We start from the raw sequence: 20,492 nt of genomic DNA, 5'->3' as shown, positions 1-20,492 counted from the left end.
CTGGTGGGCTGTAGTCCAGGTGAAAGTGAAGTCGCTCAGTTGTATGTGAGTCTTTGTGACCCCATGGGCTGCGGCCTGCCAGGCTTCTCTGTCCATGGGATTTTCCAGGCAGGTATACTGGGGTGGCTTGCCATTTCCTTCTCCAGAGGATTTTCTCGACCCAAGGGTCGAACCTGGGTGTCCCACATTTCAAGCAGACTCTTTGCTGTCTGAGCCACCAGGGAATCCCGGGCTGTAGTCCAAGCGGTCCCCAAATGTCAGACATGACTTGGCAGCTAAAAAGCAGTAGTGGAAGGAGCCTTTCAACTTGGCTTAAGAGATCACCTAGTTAGATAGTTGATACTCACTGATTGGTTACCTGAGGATAAACTTAACCTTTGGTCCTAATACCTTAGCAGAAACAAAGTATCTTAGAATGTGTTATTGTGTACAAAGTAAAAACAGCAAGAAATGTTAAGGATTGCATTTACTAAAATTCCATTAAATTGATAACTGGACTTTTAGAATAAGATGCAAGTACTATCAAAAAGATTTTAGAAACTGATGTTTTAATGATGGTTATAAAACTAAATTTTGAAGCTTCCAGTAATTGTAGTAGATTCAACACACACGTTGATCTGAAACTCAAAGAGGCTGAAGCTGGAACCTAAGTGCTGGCAAAGCTGGTGCTATCGAGGATGGGCCAGTCTCTCCTGACAGGTCCAGGGTGGGTGGAAAGTGGCGTCTGGGGAGCAGAGCCTGTGTGCAGGCTGTGCAGCTGCGGATGGCTTGGTCCTGGCGATCCGTGCTGGACCCTTTGAAACTATGCCTGTGTTACTTTCGTAAAAGTAGAGTGAGATGAAAGAAGGGCCAAACTCACTCTGGGTTGCTGGTTTTAGAATAATGGCCTCATTCTCAGGTATGCCACCCCGTAGAAAATGAATTCTTCAGGTTGCCGCGCGCATGACAGCCACTAACTATAAACGAACAGACTTGATTAATCATAAATTTTTAAATAGGAAACTTGAACAGTTTATAAGCAGTCAGTCTTTCCAGGTCCCTGCTGACTTTATCAGACTTAAGGTCCTATTTTGAAATATACCCAGAAATAGAACACTCATCTTTTGTTTTACTTCATTCACCTGCAGGTCCCAACTGTTATGCCTAATAGTTGTGTTCGTATGCACATGACTGTGTGTTTGTATTTAAAGGCATGGGATTGAATAAAATCCTTTTGGAGATGGGTATAAACGGAGAAGAGGACTGAACCCTGGAGTCCCAGGTTGAGAAGGAATCTGCAAAGGAGATTATAAAATTTGTTTCCAAATAATTTTAAAATCAACTTTCTTTAGGTAAAAATTACCTTAAACAAAGTAGGACCACCGGTTCAGTGAGTTTTAACAAATGTCCAGACCTGTGTAACTACCCCCCAAATCCAGACACAGGACACTTCATTCATCCCCCAAGGTTCCCACATTCCCTTTGTAATCTATACAGCCCAGCCCCCTGCAACCTGCTCGCTGTCTGCTTTTTACCACCTTTGATCAGTTCGTCTGTTTTAGAATTTCATGTAAATCGAACTGTATAGTAAGTAGGGCTTCCCAGGTGGAAATCCCATGGACAGAGGAGCCTGGTGGGCTACGACCGTGGGGTCCCAAGAGTTGGACGCGACCAAGCAACTAAGCACACACCACAGTTAGCCCTCAGATGTGTTGGCCTTTGCTGAATTGGGGCCGCACCCAAAGCCCCCTGAACTTGAGCACCCTGAAAGTGATGAGTTTCATTTGACTTCAGCACATTAAAACAACGGCTCACTTATAAGTTTTTGTCTTTCTCTCCATCAAGATTTTGAACCTTTTGGTGATGTTGCCTGTTTTCCTCATATGGGAAGAATTCTTTTTCAGTTCTCGACATTTCAAGCTCATTAATTCCCATAGTCCCTGAGCACTTTGTTTTTCCCTGAACAATTTCCACTTCATATCTAATATCTAGAGAATGGGTATTTTAGATGTGGTTTCTCTTTTTAAAATGGGGCTGTAATTCAACACTTATATTTGAATGAATAATAAAATGTTCTCTCTGGAACTCTTCAAATCTTGTTGATTTCATTTTGTTATAAAGGATGATAATATCAGAAAGCTTTTAAAACTGCACAGAGCAGAAATCCCAGCTCATAGTGGTATAATGGTAACCGGTGCAGAGAGATTCCCCTTTCCAGTGAGAAGTCATGAGGCGAGGCAGTTCTTGTTGATTAACTCAGCAACTCTGTTTTTATGAGGGCATCAGAAAGTCCTGTATTTTGTTTTATTTAGCTTTTCTGCTTCACCATCTCACCAGATTGTCTGTAGGCTAGCTGGGCTTGGTCGACATCACAGTAGCAAGGGTCCCGTGTTGTGTTTTGCCTAGTTGCTTACCTGTGTCCGACTCTTTGCAACACCAGGGACTGTAGCCCACCAGGCTTCTTTGTCCAAGGGGATTCTCCAGATAAGAATACTGGAGTGGGTTGACATGCCCTCCTCAGCAAGTGTCCTACTTGCTATTTAAGGAGAAAGCCATTCCAAAAGCTCCGTGTCATGTTTCACTGACTATACTTAAGTTTCATGCCCACCTGTAAACTGTCAGTTGCAGGGAGTACGAGACCACAGTGACTGAGTTAGTCAGTCAGTCTCCCTCCCTGTGTATCTGCCTTTTCTAAGGGAGAGAATGAGGGTTCAGAAGTAATGTCACTTTCTCAAGATCACACAGATAGGAAGAGTAAAAAGTTGATGGGGCCATTATTTAAATCTCAGTCAGGTCTGCTTGGATTTTATGTGCATGTATGTTTTTCTGTTTGAAGACATTCAGTGAAACATATGCCCTGACCACAGCACTGATGAGAATACCATGCATGTATGTATTGGCCTGTATGCCTGTTTTCTTCTGCTGATGCTGAACTTGACAGATCAGAGGCTTTCCCTGTCACCTTTCCCTGCAGCCTAACTCAAAAGATAACAGTGAAAATGTGGTACTCTTTGGTATCGCTTAGGAATGCATTTCAGTTCTGGATAATAGGAAAAAACTCAGCACCTCAGATTTTTTCTGGACTTAGGTTATTCAGAGCCAGTGTAGCTGCTCAACAGTGTTTATTAAAGAGGCAGGTTTCTTTCTTGTTTTGCAGTTCTGTCCTTCGCCTGTTAGCTCACCACTTCAGGAATGCAAGGTGATTGCTGCTACAGCCATCAGATCCTTTTTCTGGGCAGAAGGAATTCACACCACACCAGCTACTTGTATCCCCTCTTTTTTCTTTGATTCTACAGAATGCTTTCATTGATTTTTGACAAACTCATAACTAATCCATGATCGCAATTCAATCATGAGTTGACAGAATTAGACCACAGATTTTTCTGGTTCAGTGAAGAAGTTGCTCACATCATGGGCAAACAAATGTGGTTCAGTTAATGAATGTTGATTGATATTTTTGTTTATGTTAATGAGTAAGTTGAAAGTGAAACACTAAAGATACAGAAACTTCTGTATCTTGACACTTCTCTCTTTTTGTCCATAATGTGAGTAAGAGCAACTTTTTTGCTGAATTGAGGAATAGTTTTTGAATGCTAGAAGAATAAGATTTTCTGGGTTTTGTTGGGGATGGAGGGTAGTCACAGTGTTACAGCTGCAGGTCATGACATACTTTTAAAAGTTTAACCTGTATTATTAGCATTCTCTTCATTGCTTCTGATTCGGGTCAGCAAACTTCTTTCATAAAGAGCCAGATAGTAAATACTTTAGGCTTCGAGGGCCTTGTAGATGCTGCTGCAACTATTCAGCTCAGGTGTTCTGAGGCAAAAGCAGCCATAAACAATATACATGTAAATGGCCATGAGTGTGATCAAACAAAATTTGATGGACAGAAGCAAAGCAGGGAGCGAGATTTATCCTACAGGCTTTGGTTTGATTATTTCTGGTTTGAATAATCTGTTTGTTCAGTCGGTAAGTCTTGTCTGACTCTTTTGTGACCCCATGGATGGCAGCACTCGAGGCTTCCCTGTCCTTCAGTATCTCCTGGAGTTTGCTCAGATTCATGTTCATTGAATAATCTATAGTGTTTGCCAATTTTCAAAGTGTAAATACTTTTACACCACTAAATTTGGCTTCCTATATTGAATCATTTTTGCATTTATCCAATAAACCCTGCTTGGTCAAGGTATCTTATTTTAAATTACAATTAGTTTTAGTGTGCTAAACTCTTATTAAACATTCTTTCAGTTATCTAGTGCAGACTTCTTTGCTCAGGAATAATCCAGGTAGATCAGAATTACCTATTTGTCTGAAGTTTGAAAGGACCCTTTCCTAAAACCTCCTGAATGGTCTATTTGAAAATACATTGGGTTTTTATGTTTTTCTGTTGATTTCTTCTATATTATATATGTTTAGAAAGTCCTTCACTAATTTGAGGACATTTGAATATTTATCCATAGCTTATATGTGTTTTAGTTTTATACTGTATATTTAATTATTTTATCCATCTAGGATTGTTTCAATGAAGGTATAGCTCCATTCACCCACCCAAATTGTTTAACTCATTAGGCGATAATCCATTCATTCCTGCTAATATGCATTGCAGCCTTCATTTTACACAGTAGTATATATTCTAGAGTCTGTTTGTGAATTTTTGTTCTATTGATATGTAAATTATTCCCCCAGATGATGTTTTAAGTTCTTTTTTAAAAATAATTAATTATGTACACAATGGAGTATTACTCAGCCATTAAAAAGAATACATTTGAATCAGTTCTAATGAGGTGGATGAAACTGGAGCCTATTATACAGAGTGAAGTAAGCCAGAAAGAAAAACACCAATACAGTATATTAATGCATATATATGGAATTTAGAAAGATGGTAACAATAACCCTGTATATGAGACAGCAAAAGAGACAATGATGTATAGAACAGTCTTATGGACTCTGGGAGAGGGAGAGGGAGAGGGTGGGAAGATTTGGGAGAATGACATTGAAACATGTATAATATCATGTATGAAACGAGTCGCCAGTCCAGGTTCAATGCACGATACTGGATGCTTGGGGCTGGTGCACTGGGACGACCCAGAGGGATGGTATGGGGCGGGAGGAGGGAGGAGGGTTCAGGATGGGGAACACATGTATACCTGTGGTGGATTCATTTCAATATTTGGCAAAACCAATACAATATTGTAAAGTTTAAAAATAAAATAAAAAAAATAAGTAATCATGGCATGCTGGGTCTTTGTTGTTATGCGCGGGCTTTCTCTAGTTGCAGCGAGGGTGGGGGGCCCACTCTCTAGTTGTGGTCCCGAGCTTCTCAGTGTGGCAGCCTCTCTCGTTGCAGAGCCCAGGCTCTAGAGCGCGGGTTCACTAGTTTCAACACGTGGGTTTAGTTGCCCCGCAGGATGTGGTGTCCCTTGCATTGATGGGCGGATTCTTAACCACTGGACCACCAGGGAAATCCTGATGTTTTTAAGTATTGTAGTGCTCTCCCATACATCTTAAGACTGAAAATTATTAAACATTTATGTTTATAAAATGTGAGTAAATACCACACACTGTTTATGATTTTAGATGATCGAGGACAAGTTTTAAAAATACTTTTAAGAACTTGTTTGATGTGTGTTTCAGCCAAATATTTTCATACTAGATTTTGTTTTCTAAAAAGAAAGAAAAATAGATACCAGTACTTACCATATTCAGTTTTATGTTGTGAGCATGACTTTCAGATACATAATCTGTTATATGGAGGTTTTTCAGAAGGAAAAAATGAATAAAAGTAGGAACTAAATGTGTTTGCCGTTGAAAATGGTACAAAATTCAAGGAAACTGAAGCAGACACTAGTAAAGAGTTTTTTACAATTTATCAAAGAAAGCCATTTGCGGCGTAGATCTCATGATGTTTACAATTTTTGAACCATCTCATATAGTTGATATGTTAGTTTAAAATGTATTCTTTAACAAAATGAATCTTTTTATTTCGCTAATCTAGCTTGTTTTTGTTTTCCAGATACTGTTTCGTGTTTGCTTTGGGATACCTCACAGTATGCCAAATCACTAGAGTCTATATCTTTGATTATGGACAGTATTCTGCTGATTTTTCAGGGTAAGATGAAAACTTTGATTCAGAAGTCTGTTTATCTAATCCGAACATGTTGGTTGAAAGACAAAATATAGTTCCATTTAGTAGTTCAAATGAAAAACTCGTTTAAAATTCTTTTTGTAAATTTAACATTTTTCTTCTTGGAAAGTGGTCTTTTATAGTGATGTATAAGTCACAAAAATAACCTTTTTTTTAAATTGACTTTTGTAAAATTTCTGAATATATGAGAATAAAATTTGTTGTATTATATGCCGATATTGAAAGCATTTTCTAATTCTGGGCTTCCCTGGTAGATCAGATGGTAAAGCGTCTGCTTGTAATGCAGAAAACCTGGGTTCGATCCCTGGGACAGGAAGATCCCCTGGAGAAGGAAATGGCAACCCACTCTAGTATTCTTGCCTGGAGAATCCCGTGGATGGAGGAGCCTGGCAGGCTACAGTCCATGGGGTCGCAAAGAGTCAGACACGACTGAGCAACCTCACTGGTTCTAATTCTGTTAGAAATTTTTGGAGTCACTTAATAACTATTGAAAATCAGCCCCTTTGAGCCTGCTTCCTTGCTGCCCTTCTTTTCTTCTTCTCCCTCCCGCCCTGCCTCCCTCCCTCCCTCCCTTCTTGGAATCCCGTTTGTACAGTGTTTCCCCAGCTGCTCTGTAACATCTGATTGCTTGTTCGTGCTTCTTAACACACTGTGGGACTGTCTCTGGACGCAAGTCCTTGGACTAGCTTTGTCAGTCTGAATTTGCATGAGGATGCACTTGAACATGTATTTTTCTTTCATGCATTTCACATCTATGAAATGTTTTACATTCTCATACTCAATATTCTAGTGAGTGGTAGAAATAACTTCAGGCTTTTTTTTCTTCAGAGGAAATTTAGTCCTTCCTTGGTTCTGGAAGGGTCTTTTGCCTGTAACAGAACTGATTGAACGTCTCTTATGAGATAAATGCAGTCCAAGTCCTTAAAAATGAACTTGTTCACTGTCTTTATAAAGGGACACCTGCTAACATCTGCGTACTGGGTGGGGAAGTTGAAGATAGAACTCTACGGTGTATATATCAAGCCTGGCAGTTTTCTCTGCTGAAAAAGACACGTAAGACCTGCTTTTAAGTAGGCCTTGAGTTATCTGTACAGGATAAATAATGACCAGTAAATTCAGTGGAAGGATAAGTAAGTGGAAAAAAGTAAATGAAACAAATCATGGCATCTATGAATAAATTGTTGAATACTAGAAAAGAGCCAACGTTGTGTGAGCTTAAAGAAAAGTCAGTGTTGTAAAACAGAAGAATTTCAGAAGATGAATTATCTTTTTCTCCTTAATGATATCAAAGTGGATTTTACTTTTGTTAAACAGATTTTAAAATCAGACTTGGATAAAAGACTATATCTCAAAGAACAAATAAAACCAAGACAAAACAAAATTTATTAAATACACTAAAAAACTAGATAGTCAAATTAGCAATATATTGAATAGAATTGAGAAATAACCTGACATACAGAAGAAGAAGAATAGATGTTGGCTATCAACTTATAAAGGACTTCCCTGGTGGCTCAGATGGTAAAGCGTCTGCCTCCAATGCGGGGGACCTGGGTTCAATCCCTGGGTCGGGAAGATCTCCTGGAGAAGGAAATGGCAACCCATTCCGGTATTCTTGCCTGGAAAATTCCATGGACAGAGGAACCTGGTAGGCTACAGTTCATGGGGTCACAAAGAGTCAGACATGTCTGAGTGACTTCACTTTCACTATCAACTTATAAACTTCAGGAATTCTTAAAGCAAAAAGCTATTAGCAGAATCAGTAGGTGTGTTGGGCCACCTTGAATCTTGATGAACTTGGAGAGGTAGCCTAGGTCACGTGTTGTTATCTTAGTGTAATGAAAATAGGAACTAGCTACGTATATTTTTAAACTGCCACATTTACTAAGTAGTTTAACGTAGCAGATTTCAGTTTATTAATAAGAATTGGTAGAAGTACAAATTCATGTGATCCAAGGTTCACTGGAGCTTCATAACCCCGTCTTCATTTTTATCTTAGTCATTACCTTTTTTATTTCCCTTATCTGCTATTCTAAACTTTCATCACTCTCTAGCTCTAGGGGTGGGCTACCCACTATCAAAGCACATTACTCCGTTGACTTTACATAAAGCAAGTTTATTTCTCATTCACACCCAGCCCACTGAGAAGGGGGCCTCTGCTCCCCACAACCATTCAGGGAACGAGGCTTCTTTCTTGTGGCCCCACGTCCTTCAGGGTCTCTAGAATCCTCTTGATTAAATCGAGGGAATGGCATATCCCGTAGTGAGCTGAGCCCAGAGAGAGCATGCCTGCCCTCCACTTTCTCTCCCATTCTGTTGGAAAAAACTAGTTACATAACTCCACAATTTAGAGGATAGTGTACATTACTAAAAATATGCATGTGATAGGATCTTAAGTATTTCACTAAAATAAAAATTTTTCACTTAAATATAATTTAAAATATTTAAGTATGTTGAAGAAATACAACATAGCATTTTACAGATGGACAACCTGATGTAAAACTCCCAGTTTAATATTTAATTTTTATCCACTAGGAGAAAACATCTGAGCATCATCAGTGAACTGGTACAAAGAGATAAATCAGCTCAAGGAGACCATTGTGGCCGAACTAATTTAGAGTGCTCCCTTTTATTTTAATGTGCACAGAAGAGAAAAGAAGCATTTAGTAAGCCTTGAGTGTTACAACACATGAGCACAAGAGATCCTGACTTGCTCCTAATTAGGGTAGATACGGGAGCCATCCAAAGTGGTGTTGGCAGTCTGAGGAAGGTAGAGCTGAATCTACCGACCCATTCTTTGTGCTAAGCTCTCCAGTGCCCTGAAGTTAGACACACAGGGAATGAAGCCAGGCTCTTGCTGAGGAATCACGTGGGAGCTCTTCTGTACCAGCCAGTGTAACTTGCAAAGGTGTGGAATGCTGATATTGTGTGTGTGTGTGTAGATAGAGAGATAGGCTCAAGATACATTTAAAATGCTGAATAGATAAAAGGGACTTGCCTCTTAATAAAAGCTTCTTTTTCCAGAAAGGTTGAAAGGCTAGGTTGTCAGCTGACATGTTGGCCTCAGGAAATAGATACAAGAGAAGTATAAAACAATTAAATAGCTTTCCTTTATATCAGCAATAACTGGTTAGAAAATGTCATAGATAAAGGATCGGAGTTTCAGAAGCAATAAAAACAATGAAATGTTTAAGATAACATGTAAAAAGAAATGGAGGAACCTTTGTGTAGACCTTTTGGTAGTAAACTATGAAGCTTTACTATAGGACATAAAAAAGACTGACGAAGCATCTTGTTTATTCAGAGAGTAACATTCAATGTTGTAAAAACAGACCTTTTTCTCTAGTTAACCTGTAATGCGGTGGAGGTTTTGAGGGAAATTAGGCAAATTGAGAAGTTTCCCTGGAAGTGTTTGAGAGGAGCAGATTCAGTATAAAAACATATACTGCTTGTCAAGCAGATATCATTTGAATATTGTAGGACTGACATAGGAATAGCCAAATCCAAGAAGCCTGCGTAGAGAAACAGATCTCTGGATCTGGAATATAAATGTACAGAATGACAATGCTGGGACTATGCGTCAATGAGGAGCACCCCTCTCGGTTACTCAGAAAAAGAAAGGTGAATGCTTGCCTTCTTGTAGATGGAAGCAGGAACAGATTTTGGGTGACAGGAAGGAAATGAATTCTGATTGGAATATGTTGATCTTTGTGGAGCTGAAGTGTTGGTTAATGCATCCACTAAAAAAAGGTATATGTGATATCTATTTTAAAAGATACATATAAATATATATAAAAGATATATATTTTCCATTGAAATCAAGAATACATTTTAGAGCTAAGCACAGAGCATCAGATACTCAGTCGGTATCTTATTACTGGCTGCCCCGTGTGTTCGTGCAGTTACCATTTTTTTGCATCGGCGCGGTACGTTTTGCTGGGGGCTGAGTACTCTGTAGGTGACTGTCCTGTCAGTAGAAGAAGGGAGGGACTGTTTGTTCTAAAAGCTTCATTCTGGCTCTCTGTGCTCATTGAGCTGAGTCCTGGAAGGGCCCCTGGTGCTCTCTGCCATGCCCAGTAACTATGTTGTAAATAGTGTTGGCATAAATTATTCAGCTGATAAACCATCCATAGTGTTCTGCGTATCCTGTTTCAGCCGGTGGGGGGCTGTCTTCTGACACCTTGACCTGCATTTGGTTAGGGAGTGCGTTCCGCCCAGCTGCTACTCATGTAGTTCAAGTTCCTGGGAGAAAACAGGCACGGTCTCTTACGAGGTTTGCTCGGTCTGTTCCCCTCCCTACCTGAACCTTTCCCCCTGATTGTTTTTTCCAATTTATTTATTTTTAATTGAAGGATAATTCCTTTACAGTATTGTGTTGGTTTCTGCCATACATCAACATTTTCCCCTGACTTTATGTTTGTTCACAAAGCAGTGTGGTATAATGATATTTATCAGAGAGATCTGCAGTGTTCCCTTATGACTCTAAAAATTTGATCAGTTCAGTTGCTCAGTCGTATCTGACTCTTTGCGACCCCATGCACTGCAGCACGCCAGGCCTCCCTGTCCATCACCAACTCCCGGAGTTTACTCAAACTCACATCCATTGAGTCGGTGATGCCATCCAGCCATCTCATCTGTCGTCCCCTTCTCCTCCTGTCCCCAACCCCTCCCAGCATCAGAGTCTTTTCCAATGAGTCAGCTCTTTGCATCAGGTGACCACAGTATTGGAGTTTCAGCTTCAACATCAGTCCTTCCAGTGAATATTCAGGACTGATTTCCTTTAGGATGGACTGGTTGGATCTCAAAAAGCTGATCACTGGCCCTCAAAGTCCACGCCGTGTGTGCCAGGCCTCGCCTCTCTGCCTGCCTCGTCTGATGCTGCAGCCGCATAACTGCTTCCATGTTCTCATGCTTCTTCTACTGCCCATAGGCTTCTCCCTGCCTGAAACACCCTTCCCAACCTGCCCGCGTGTCCAACCTCCTGGCTCCTAGAGGCTCAGATGAAGTGGCTCCTGTTCCAGGTGTTTCCCCATAAACTTGCTTAGTTTCTTTGCACGTGTCTTCAAATGCTTGGCCCTTAACACTTTTCATGTAGCTACTCGTGTGCCTGTTGAGCTCCTACTTCAGTGAGCAGGTTCCTTCAGGGGCAGTGCTTAGCAGTTAATTATTGCAGCCATCCAGTACCTTCTGCTGAGCAGTGGTTCCGGTATCTATTGAACGAGGGTTTTATCAAATATCTGCTGTGCCTCGGATACTGTTCATGGCCTTTGTCCTGTTGCTGTTTTATTTAATCCACACAGTGGCTTTATTATCCCCATTTTATAGATAAGAATTTGGAGGCTGGGGAGTTAAACAGCTCCCCCGTGTCCACAGTTGATGAGTAGTGGAGTCAGGACGTTTTCTGGCTCACGTGTCCAGCTGCCTGTCCACACCTCTCTGCCCAGTTGTCCAGTCAGCATCTCGCACTGAACTTGCCTGACCCGGACTTCCCAATGCCCCTGTCCTGTTCTTCCTGCATTTCTTCCCAGCCAGCTCTGTCGTCCTTTTTCTTTCCTCTGGTCAGAACCTTTGGTGGCCTCAGGTCTCAAGCCCTGATTCTGATCCACTGTCGAACAGTCGTCAGGTCCCGCTGTCTTTGCCATCAGAAGACGACTGGGATGCACTACGCCGGGTCTGTGCTGTCATCCTGCTCTGAGATGCTGTCCTTTCCTCCTCTTACCCCCCAGCACCCCACAGCCCTCTCTACCCAGGGGAGAATATACCTATTAAAAGCTAGTGAGTGCCCTGCCTGTTGGCCTCCACGGTCCCCAGTCTCTCTTGGGTCTCAGCCCTGTCCTCACAGTCCCTGCAGGAGCCTCCTAACTCTGTCCCGACACGTCTGTCTTCAGCATCTGTCCTGTCTTTACTCACCGGCTCCAGCCACATCCCCGTCCTCACTAGCCTCCCAGCAGGCCAGGTCAGCCTCACCTGGGCAGGGGTGCTGGTGAGCCCACCTCTGCAGGGCTTGGTCCCTGACTCAGCTTCTCTGTGAAGCATCACCCTGGGTGAGGCCAGTCCCCACCGGCCTCCTGGCACTCCTCTCCCCACCCTGTTTTGTTCTTCTTCTCAGCACACAGCAGCAGCTGGCACACCGTGTATTTACCTCTGAGTTCGGTTGTTATCCATTCCTCCCCTGTACACAAATGAGAACCCTGTCTCATTCACAGCTGTGTCTCCAGCACCTGGTGCCTTGTAGGCGCTCATGAGACGCTTGTTTTCAAAATGAGCGGGTGAAGGGCCTGGATGGATGGATGGATGGCTCTCGGAAGCCTTTTCCTCCCCTCTCAAGATGCATTCTTTTGGCTTTAGGTCCGAGGGGTTTGTTGGTTTCAATGGGTTTTGCTGTTTGCACACGAGCCCCTGAGTACTTTAGACATGCCTGAAAGTGGACAGGTCAGTTTGCTCTGTTGTCAGGCCCCTGTAACCTGGTGGCATACTGACCTTGTATCGTGTGTGTGTGTGTGTGTGTGCGCGTGCTTGTTGCTCAGTCGTGTCCAACTCTTTGCAACCCCATAGATGGCAGCCCATGAGGCCTCGCCATCCATGGCATTCTCCAGGCAAGAACACAGGAGTGGGTTGCCGTTTCCTTCTCCAAAAGTAACTATAGAAAGAAAGAAAGTGAAGTCTCTCAGTCGTGTCCGACTCTTTGCGACCCCATGGACTGCAGCCCACCAGGCTCCTCCATCCATGGGATTTTCCAGGCAAGAGTCCTGGAGGGGTGCCGTTTCCTTCCCCGCTTGTAGGTGCTCGTAGTTGCTTTGTAGCAGTATCCTTAGAGTTTAGCAGTCTCCTGGAGATGACAGAACGATTCAGAAAGAGATTGTTCTTTTTCAGCATTCATTCTCTAGTGATGTTTACCTAGAGTTTGAGTTTGACCGCGTGGCAGAACTAAATCCTGTAACTCTCATTGTAGAGAAAAAAGATGGTGTGTAAAGGTTTTAGTTGACTAAGAAAGTTAATTTGCATCTTTTTAAAAAATGATAAGAAGTCTAGAGTCTCTTTAGTTCTTTACGTCTGATGGGTATATATTTTTTTATATTACCTGAAGCTGTTTTATCAGTTGAGTATTTATTTTGAATAGCTAGATTCCATATTTTTCCAGTTCCAAGTAGAGTGCCAGGGGAGAAAGTGTCTGTAACTCCACCTCAGTCTAGCGATGTTGCTCTGCAGAAGGTACAGGTGGCTCCATCCAGGCCCCCCTTTGCTGGGTGAAGGCACCGAAGCCAATTGCTTGCCCTCTCCCATCCGCCTTGCAGCCTCCACCCCAGGGAAACAGGAGAGTCTGGTTCACAAAGGGCTGGCTCAAACTTTTTAGGACCTGGAAGGCGATTAAATAGTGAATGCGAAGCAAACAGGTAGTTAAAATGTTAATAAAGGTGTTAAGTGAAAACTGTGAGTCACTCCTATTGTCCCCATTCAGGTATTCTCGAGCACAATGCACTGTTAGGAAAACCACCCCAGTTGGTCTCTTTGTAAACCGTGAGAGTGTTTTCATTTAGAACCATCTTCTCTGCAGAGGAGGTTGTGTGTGATGGGTGAGGCCAGTCCTCCTCTCCTTTCAGTCCACTCTGTCTCCTGGTCTCTGTCCTGTGCTTGTGCTGGACTCATCTGGCCACCTTCCCCTCTGCTTGACTCTCCTGAGCTCTCATGAGTTTGTTTATCCTGTGCCAAACTTTTTTTACTTTCATTTATCAAATACTCCTTCAGAGTCACTTCGCAATAATTTTGTCTTCTGTCATTTTATTCTCACATTCACCACTCCCTGACCCCAGCCCGTGACAAGTTGGACCAGAGGCTGTGGAATGACCACCGCTTTAAAACCAAAGGAAATGTTCAGGCTTAATGATTATCTGTTAAGGAAACAGTAGGTGATGTGAGACGTTTTTGCAAACCAGTCAGAACCTTGAGCCCAGTTACTTGGCAGGTAGAGCTTTCCAGGTGGCACAGTGGTAAAGAATCCCCCCGCCAGTGCAGGAGACATCAGTTTGATCCCTGGGTCAGGAAGATCCCCTGGAGAAGGAAATGGCAACCCACTCCAGTATTCTTGCCTGGAGAGTCCCATGGACAGAGGAGCGTGATGGGCTACAGTTCATGTGGTCCACAGAAGTCGGACATAGCTCAGTGACTGAATGTGTGCATGCATGCACACACAAACACACACAGCAGGTACCGAAGGTGCAGAGGTGAATAGGGCAGGGTTCCTGCTGTTAAGTAGTCCATGGGTTTCGTGGTGACCGAAAAATAAGCCAATAATTACAGAACAGTCTGGTGACTGTTTTCAAGCACAGAGGAGAGCAGACATGAGGGAGGGAGTCTAATCAACTTACATAAGGAGTGATGGGTCTTGAGTGGGCACTCAGAAGGTTGGGTTTACGTGGCAGTTTAGAAATATTCACCCAGCACATATCCTGGGCCAGGCACTGTGCTCGGCGCTGGAGGGTCGGTGGTGAAAAAGACCATTCGTTCCCTGTCGCATGAACCTTCTAGAGTGCAGACAGCTTTTAAAGCCCCTCCATAACTGGGTAAATGAAGCATCCGTGAGTGTGAGAAATTCTTTGAAGAAAGCAAACAGGAAGCTAAGATGAAGTGAAAGGTGTGTGTCCCATTTGGGCAGAGGTGGCTTCCTGGGCGGTACAGCTGCCCACAGGCCTCTTGTGCAAAGTGACTGTTAAGCTGAGACTTGAAGCAGGACACAGGTCGCCCTTGCAGAGCAGCTCCAGGGAGTGTGGTCTGGGCGGAGGCCAGCATTTGGGGAGAATGGAGTATTTGTATGTGTTCCGCCTTCTTTTTCTTCTCCTCCTTTTTTAATACTTACTTATTTGTGTATGTTTGGCCATGGTGGGTCTGCATTGCTTCGCGGGCTGTTCTCTAGTTGCGTCAAGCAGAGCCTACTCTCTCGTTGTGGAGCACGAGCTTCTCATTGCGAGGACTTCTCTAGTTGCAGATCACAGGCTTAGCAGTCATGGCACACAGGCTTCATTGCCCTGTGGCAGGTGGGATCTTCCCCGGGCCAGGGATCAAACCTGTGTCTCCTGCACGGCAGGCAGATTCTTTACCACTGAGCCAAACTGGGGAAACCCTGCTCCTGCGTTCTTTCCGCCCCCGTGAGGGAGCATAGTTCTTAGACACAGCAGTACAGCCTCGCAGCACCCAGTCCCCCAGCTCAGCTCACTTTCATGAGAGCCTGCACTCTGCACGCCCGGGTCTCCCAGGTGACAATGGGCACAATGAGACCATGCATTCAAAAAGCACATATAAATATTTGCCTTTGGGGGACATCTGATACACATGAACTGAGCAATTTAGTATGTCACTGAGTTGAAAAATAAATTTATTATTTTATTGGTTGTTTTTATGATGTTTTAAGGTGATGTGAGAATTAAAATCCAGAGCGAAGGGTATTTTCTTATTCCTTTTTGAGCTAAACTATGAAATGAATTTAGGCAGGTGAGAAAAATGATCCTTTTCCCCTGGAGAAATCGAACTTTCAAGGAATTTTTTGTAATCCTCAAAGGCATGTAAACTATCTTCCAAGGTTAAAACGGCAGCTGGCTGTTGAAGGCAACCTGGGGGAGCATTTGGCTGAGGAATAATCTCCTGAGAGAGAGTGGTATTCACCTCGGAATGGACTTTGAAGGGAACCGAAGAAGTTTCTCTCGCTAGTACTTTGCGTTTAAGAGCAGTCGTCATGTGACGGGGTCTCTATGAGATCTTGTCTGTTAGGTAACGGGGACTGACCTGCAAGTTCTTCGGGCCGAGCTCTGTATATCTCGTGCCAGTGGTGGTTCAGTTGCTAAGTCGTGTCCGACTCTTTGCGACCCCTTGGGCTGCAGCATGCCCCCCGCCGCTCCTCTGTCCTCCAGCATCTCCTGGAACTTGTTCAAACTCATGTCCATTGAGTTGGTGATACCATCCGACCATCTCATCCTCTGTTGTCCCCTGCTCCTCCTGCCCTCAGTGTTTCCCAGCATCAGGGTCTTTTCCAATAAGCTGGCTCTTGGCATCAGGTGGCCAAAGTATTGGAGCTTCAGGTTCAGCATTATGGGTTAGATGATGCCCTCTTAAAAGATATGTTGAAATCCTATCCTCACGGTCTCCTGTAAAGGACGAGCCTCTTCTTAAAGCAAAGCAGAAAGCCCATATTCCCTGTCTTCGGTCCCTTCCCCAGACTCAGCAGCCCTGCAGTTCTTTCTTTAGAATCCCTTGGGGTCTTTTTTTATGTTAAAAAAGTTTCAGGATTTTGTAGTCATATAAGCAGAATAAACTCTTTCATATATCATAAGTATAATTTTAAATTTCTGCTTTTAAAATATCTATTTTTTGTTTTTTTTTTTTCCCCCACAGCCCAATGATGATAATTACCCAGAAGATCACTAGTTTGGCTTATGAAATTCATGATGGTAAGATTTTGGAAATTAATCTTTCATCACTGAAAAAGTCATATTCTAACCACCTTTTGTTTGAGAGATTACCATAACTTTCTGTTGTTTGTTAGAGGAAGGAAACGGAGGAAGGGAAGATAGGAAAAATACTGAATTCTGCTTTGGCTTCCCTGGTGGTTCAGATGGTAAAGAATCTGCCTGTAATGCAGGAGATGTGGGTTCGATTGCTGGGTTGGGAAGATCCCACCGAGAAGGGAATGACTACGCACTCAGTACTTTTACCTAGAGAATCCCATGGACAGAGGAGCCTGGTAGGCTACAGTCCATGGGGTCACAAAAAGTCAGACACGACTGAGTGACTAACACTAGGTTTCTAAAATGTGCTCATTTTCCTTCCATAGGGTCCATGGGGTCACAAAGAGTCGGACACGACCGAGTGACTAACACTAAGGTTTCTAAAGTGTGTTCATTTTCCTTCACTGTGTATTCTTAATTTTACATTCAGTTCAATGACAGAGTCTGTGCTGTAATGAGAAAGAAAGGGACCAGTTATACCAAAATTGGGATTATGGCATGAATTTCAAATGAGGAAAGTGATGCAAGTGTGAATGGGAAGAAGTACGCTTCTTTTCTTGGGAGAAAGCGTAACTGATAAATTGTTTTTATTTCTCAGGGATGTTTCGGAAGGATGAAGAGCTGACTCCGTCACAGAGGGGATTAGCGGTCAGGTATGTGCCTATAAATCGTCTCCCACTGAGGTTCCTGCTGTCTCTGCCAGGACACCCGTGTCCTCAAGGCCAAGTCTGACTTGTCCTCCTCAAGGCTCTTAGTTCATGAGAACCAAACCTCCCTCCGTCTGCAGCAAGTCTGGCTGGACTAGGCCTGCCTTCATAGGCACCCACTGAGTACTATCATCGTACCTCCTGTGTACATATCCTGACTCCCAATGGGCTCTGAGTTCCCGGAAGACAGGGAGACTGCATGGTCTTCATGTAGTAATTATGAGTAATAATTGCAGCTACCGTTTGTAGATCAATGACTTGATAGCAGGTCCTGGGCTGCGATATGTTAATATAGCACAAAGATGCTGTGTTTTGAAGTAATGAGGAACCAGCAGGATATTCACCTTGCTGTTTGAGGAATTCCTTCTGCGGTGGGCTGGTATGTCATTTATTGTGGTCCCCTATGGATTCTTCTAAGGACTAGCTTAATTTCTTGGCAGGGCCTGCCTTAATCTAATGTAATTAGAGATAAGGTACTCATTTTACTTGAAAAGCATCCTGCAAGCACCTTGTTTGCTATAAATCTGGGACTAATATATGCATGGCTGTCAAAAGAAGGAGATTGTGCAGTAGGAGGCCCTGCCCGAAGTGCTCACCTTTGATCCCATCTTTAAAATGACTCTCTTTTGATGTTCACTACAGCCAACCTTTATAGATCAGTAAATATGCACTTGAATTTATTTGTTTGGTGAGAGGTTAGCTTGTTCTGGGCTCTGTGATCCTTGTGAGTCCTTGTCCATCCCAGGAACTGCTCGTTAATAGACACTCCTCCCAGGTGGCCTCCTGGCAAGACCCCAGAGCTGGTTAAATTCAGCTCTGCTTGTCTGAACAGTGGAAGGAGGCAGAGAGGACTCCTTTCAGATTTGCTACCCAAACGTAAAAGCACAGAGCTCATTGTCGCCCACAGTTCTCTCGCATTTCCATGCACAGTTGATATCAATGTTTATGGAATGAAGAATGAGTCTTCCATTGATACCATAATTAGAGTATTACAGTTAATGCTCAGTTCGAATTTTAATTGCATGTATTACAGTTACTGGCTTCTTTCCTAACATGACTTGTCATTTGATATGACAGTTGAGCCAGAAATGACTTCAGCAAGTTTCATAGATCAGAATTATCTCCCATCCTTCCGAATTGTGATACATTGTTGGATATGGTAAGATGAGCTGCGGCTTAAATAACCTGGTGTTGTTCTGGTGTTGAAATAAGCAGTGTTGAAAATGAGGCTCCGTTGCTGGAGCATAACGGGCTCTTTGCAGCTTTGTGACGACGGGCACTTGTGCTGTGTGTGAGGTGGTGATAAAGTCTCTATCTCAGCCCAACATGGGAAGAACTACCAGGGAAAATCTGCCAGAAACACCTTGCTCCCATCATTTCTGAGTCCTCAGGAAAAAGTACTTAAGGTTCTAAGCACTTTGAAATGTAGAAAGGTGGCTCAGTGGTAAAGAATCCGCCTGCCAAGCAAGAGATGTGGGTTCGATAACCTGGATTGGGAAGATCCCTTAGAGAAGGAAGTGGCAACCCACTCCAGTGTTCTTGCCTGGGAAATCCCATGGACAGAGGAGCCTGGAGCATAGTCCACGGGTCACAAAAGAGTTGTACATGACTGAGCGACTAAACAACAACAACAAAATGTAGAAAAATTTAGAAGGCATTTTGAGTAAGTGGTGACCTACCTGAGTGTCAGGTGGAGCAGAGCACTGTTTTCTCTTGGTTTTATGTTTATAAAAATACTTATGAGGAGGTTCTGTTGACTCCTCTTGGCCACAGAGAGCGTTTGGATGTTTTTTTTTAGATCACGTGTCATCTTAGAGAGGCAGATGGGGCTATAACACGTTTATGAGCCTCCTTATCATCCCCAGCTGTAGCTGCTCTTTTATTTGTGGTGGTTTATAGTTGTCAGTGGATGGAAGACTTGACAGATGGAGCTGTTTTTATATATATAATATATATATATATTTTTTTGGGGGGGGGTGTGGCAGGTCTTCATTGCAGCATGTGGGATCTCTAGTTGTGGTCCAGGGACTTAGTTGCTCCATGGCATGTGGGATCTTAGTTCAATCCCTGGCCAGGGACTGAACCCTCATCCCCTGCATTGCAAGGCAGATTCTTAACCTCTTGACCACCAGGGAAGTCCCAGAGGTGGTTTTAAGGTATAAAAAATTCACACTTCTGATGCATTTTCATAGTGTCCTGTGTTACTGGTTTTCTCTAGGTTTCCTGCATCGATAAGTGGAATGCTTGGTAAACTTTAGATACCATGTGCCATTTGGACAGACCAGAGAGCAACTGAATTAAAAATGCTGGGAGACATCCTTGACTCCTTTCTCCCTCACTCCCCACCCCAATCCATCAGCAGACCCCAGGGCTGTGCTGCCAGGCTGGACTCAGACGCTGTCCCCTGCATGGATCCAGCCCCATCACCTCCCCGTGGATCCCACATCCTCCTGCCTGGTGGTCCCTCCTCCACCCTCCTCTATCCACACACAGGGGCTCGAGGGGTTCTTTTGAAAACATAGGTATTGAAAACCCTACTGTAGTAAAGAAAAGAATGGCAACCCACTCCAGTAGTCTTACTTGAGAAATCCCATGGACAGAGGAGCCTGGTGGGCTACAGTCCCTGAAGAGTCACAAAATGACTGAGCCCCTACACCACCACCACCACTGTGGTTTTTCAGCACATTCTGAATAAAATCTGAAGCTTCCACCATGGCTTATAAGGCAGGCCCTGTGTTCCCCACCTTGGCATACTGACGCCCCTCCCACCTGCCTCCCCAGCTCAGCCCCTCCAACTGCATTGGCCTCCCTGTGGCTGGACCTGCCCCAGCTCTTTGCTCCCTGTCCCTGGAGTCCTGGTCCTGGACATTCACATGACTCCCTTACTCGTCTCATGATCAGAGAAGCCTTCCTGGCTTGTTAATGAAATGCCCCCTCCCCCTTGTAGCACTTAGCTGTCTGTTTTTTATTCTTGATTTTCTGCAGCTGTTGTATAAGTTCTCTGAATGCAGAATCCCCCTGCGGTATTTACTGCTGTGTCTCTAGACCCAGGAGCATGGGCACACATAGATTTGTAAAGTGAGTGAGTGAGTGACTAGTAAGAGATGAATCTTCTGCCCTATCTTGTCCACCTTGACTTTGTTTCATCATGAGGAAATCAGATAGAAACCC

At 43.4% G+C, this 20,492-nt stretch overlaps 1 protein-coding gene across 8 annotated transcripts in view; it reads left to right on the top strand.

Annotated features, from left to right (window-relative positions):
• Positions 1–20,492, top strand: part of MBOAT2 (membrane bound glycerophospholipid O-acyltransferase 2) — a 108,631-nt gene that overhangs the window by 70,008 nt on the left and 18,131 nt on the right. For all 8 annotated transcript variants that reach the window (XR_015136398.1, XR_015136397.1, XM_086325528.1 and 5 more), the window contains 3 exons: positions 5,990–6,085; positions 16,502–16,557; positions 17,213–17,267. Coding sequence is in view for 6 of the 8 variants with exons in the window: in XM_086325528.1 (XP_086181654.1) it covers positions 5,990–6,085; positions 16,502–16,557; positions 17,213–17,267 (207 nt within the window). In the remaining 2 variants the exon portion in view is untranslated. The remainder of the gene's footprint in view (positions 1–5,989; positions 6,086–16,501; positions 16,558–17,212; positions 17,268–20,492) is intronic.

The sequence above is a fragment of the Bos grunniens genome, chromosome 11 (assembly GCF_055505025.1).
Source record: "Bos grunniens cultivar Pamir isolate PY7600 chromosome 11, Bosgru_T2T1.0, whole genome shotgun sequence".
NCBI lineage: Eukaryota > Metazoa > Chordata > Mammalia > Artiodactyla > Bovidae > Bos > Bos grunniens.
Note: the sequence above shows the minus strand (reverse complement) of the source record. Positions and strands in the feature narration are given on the sequence as shown.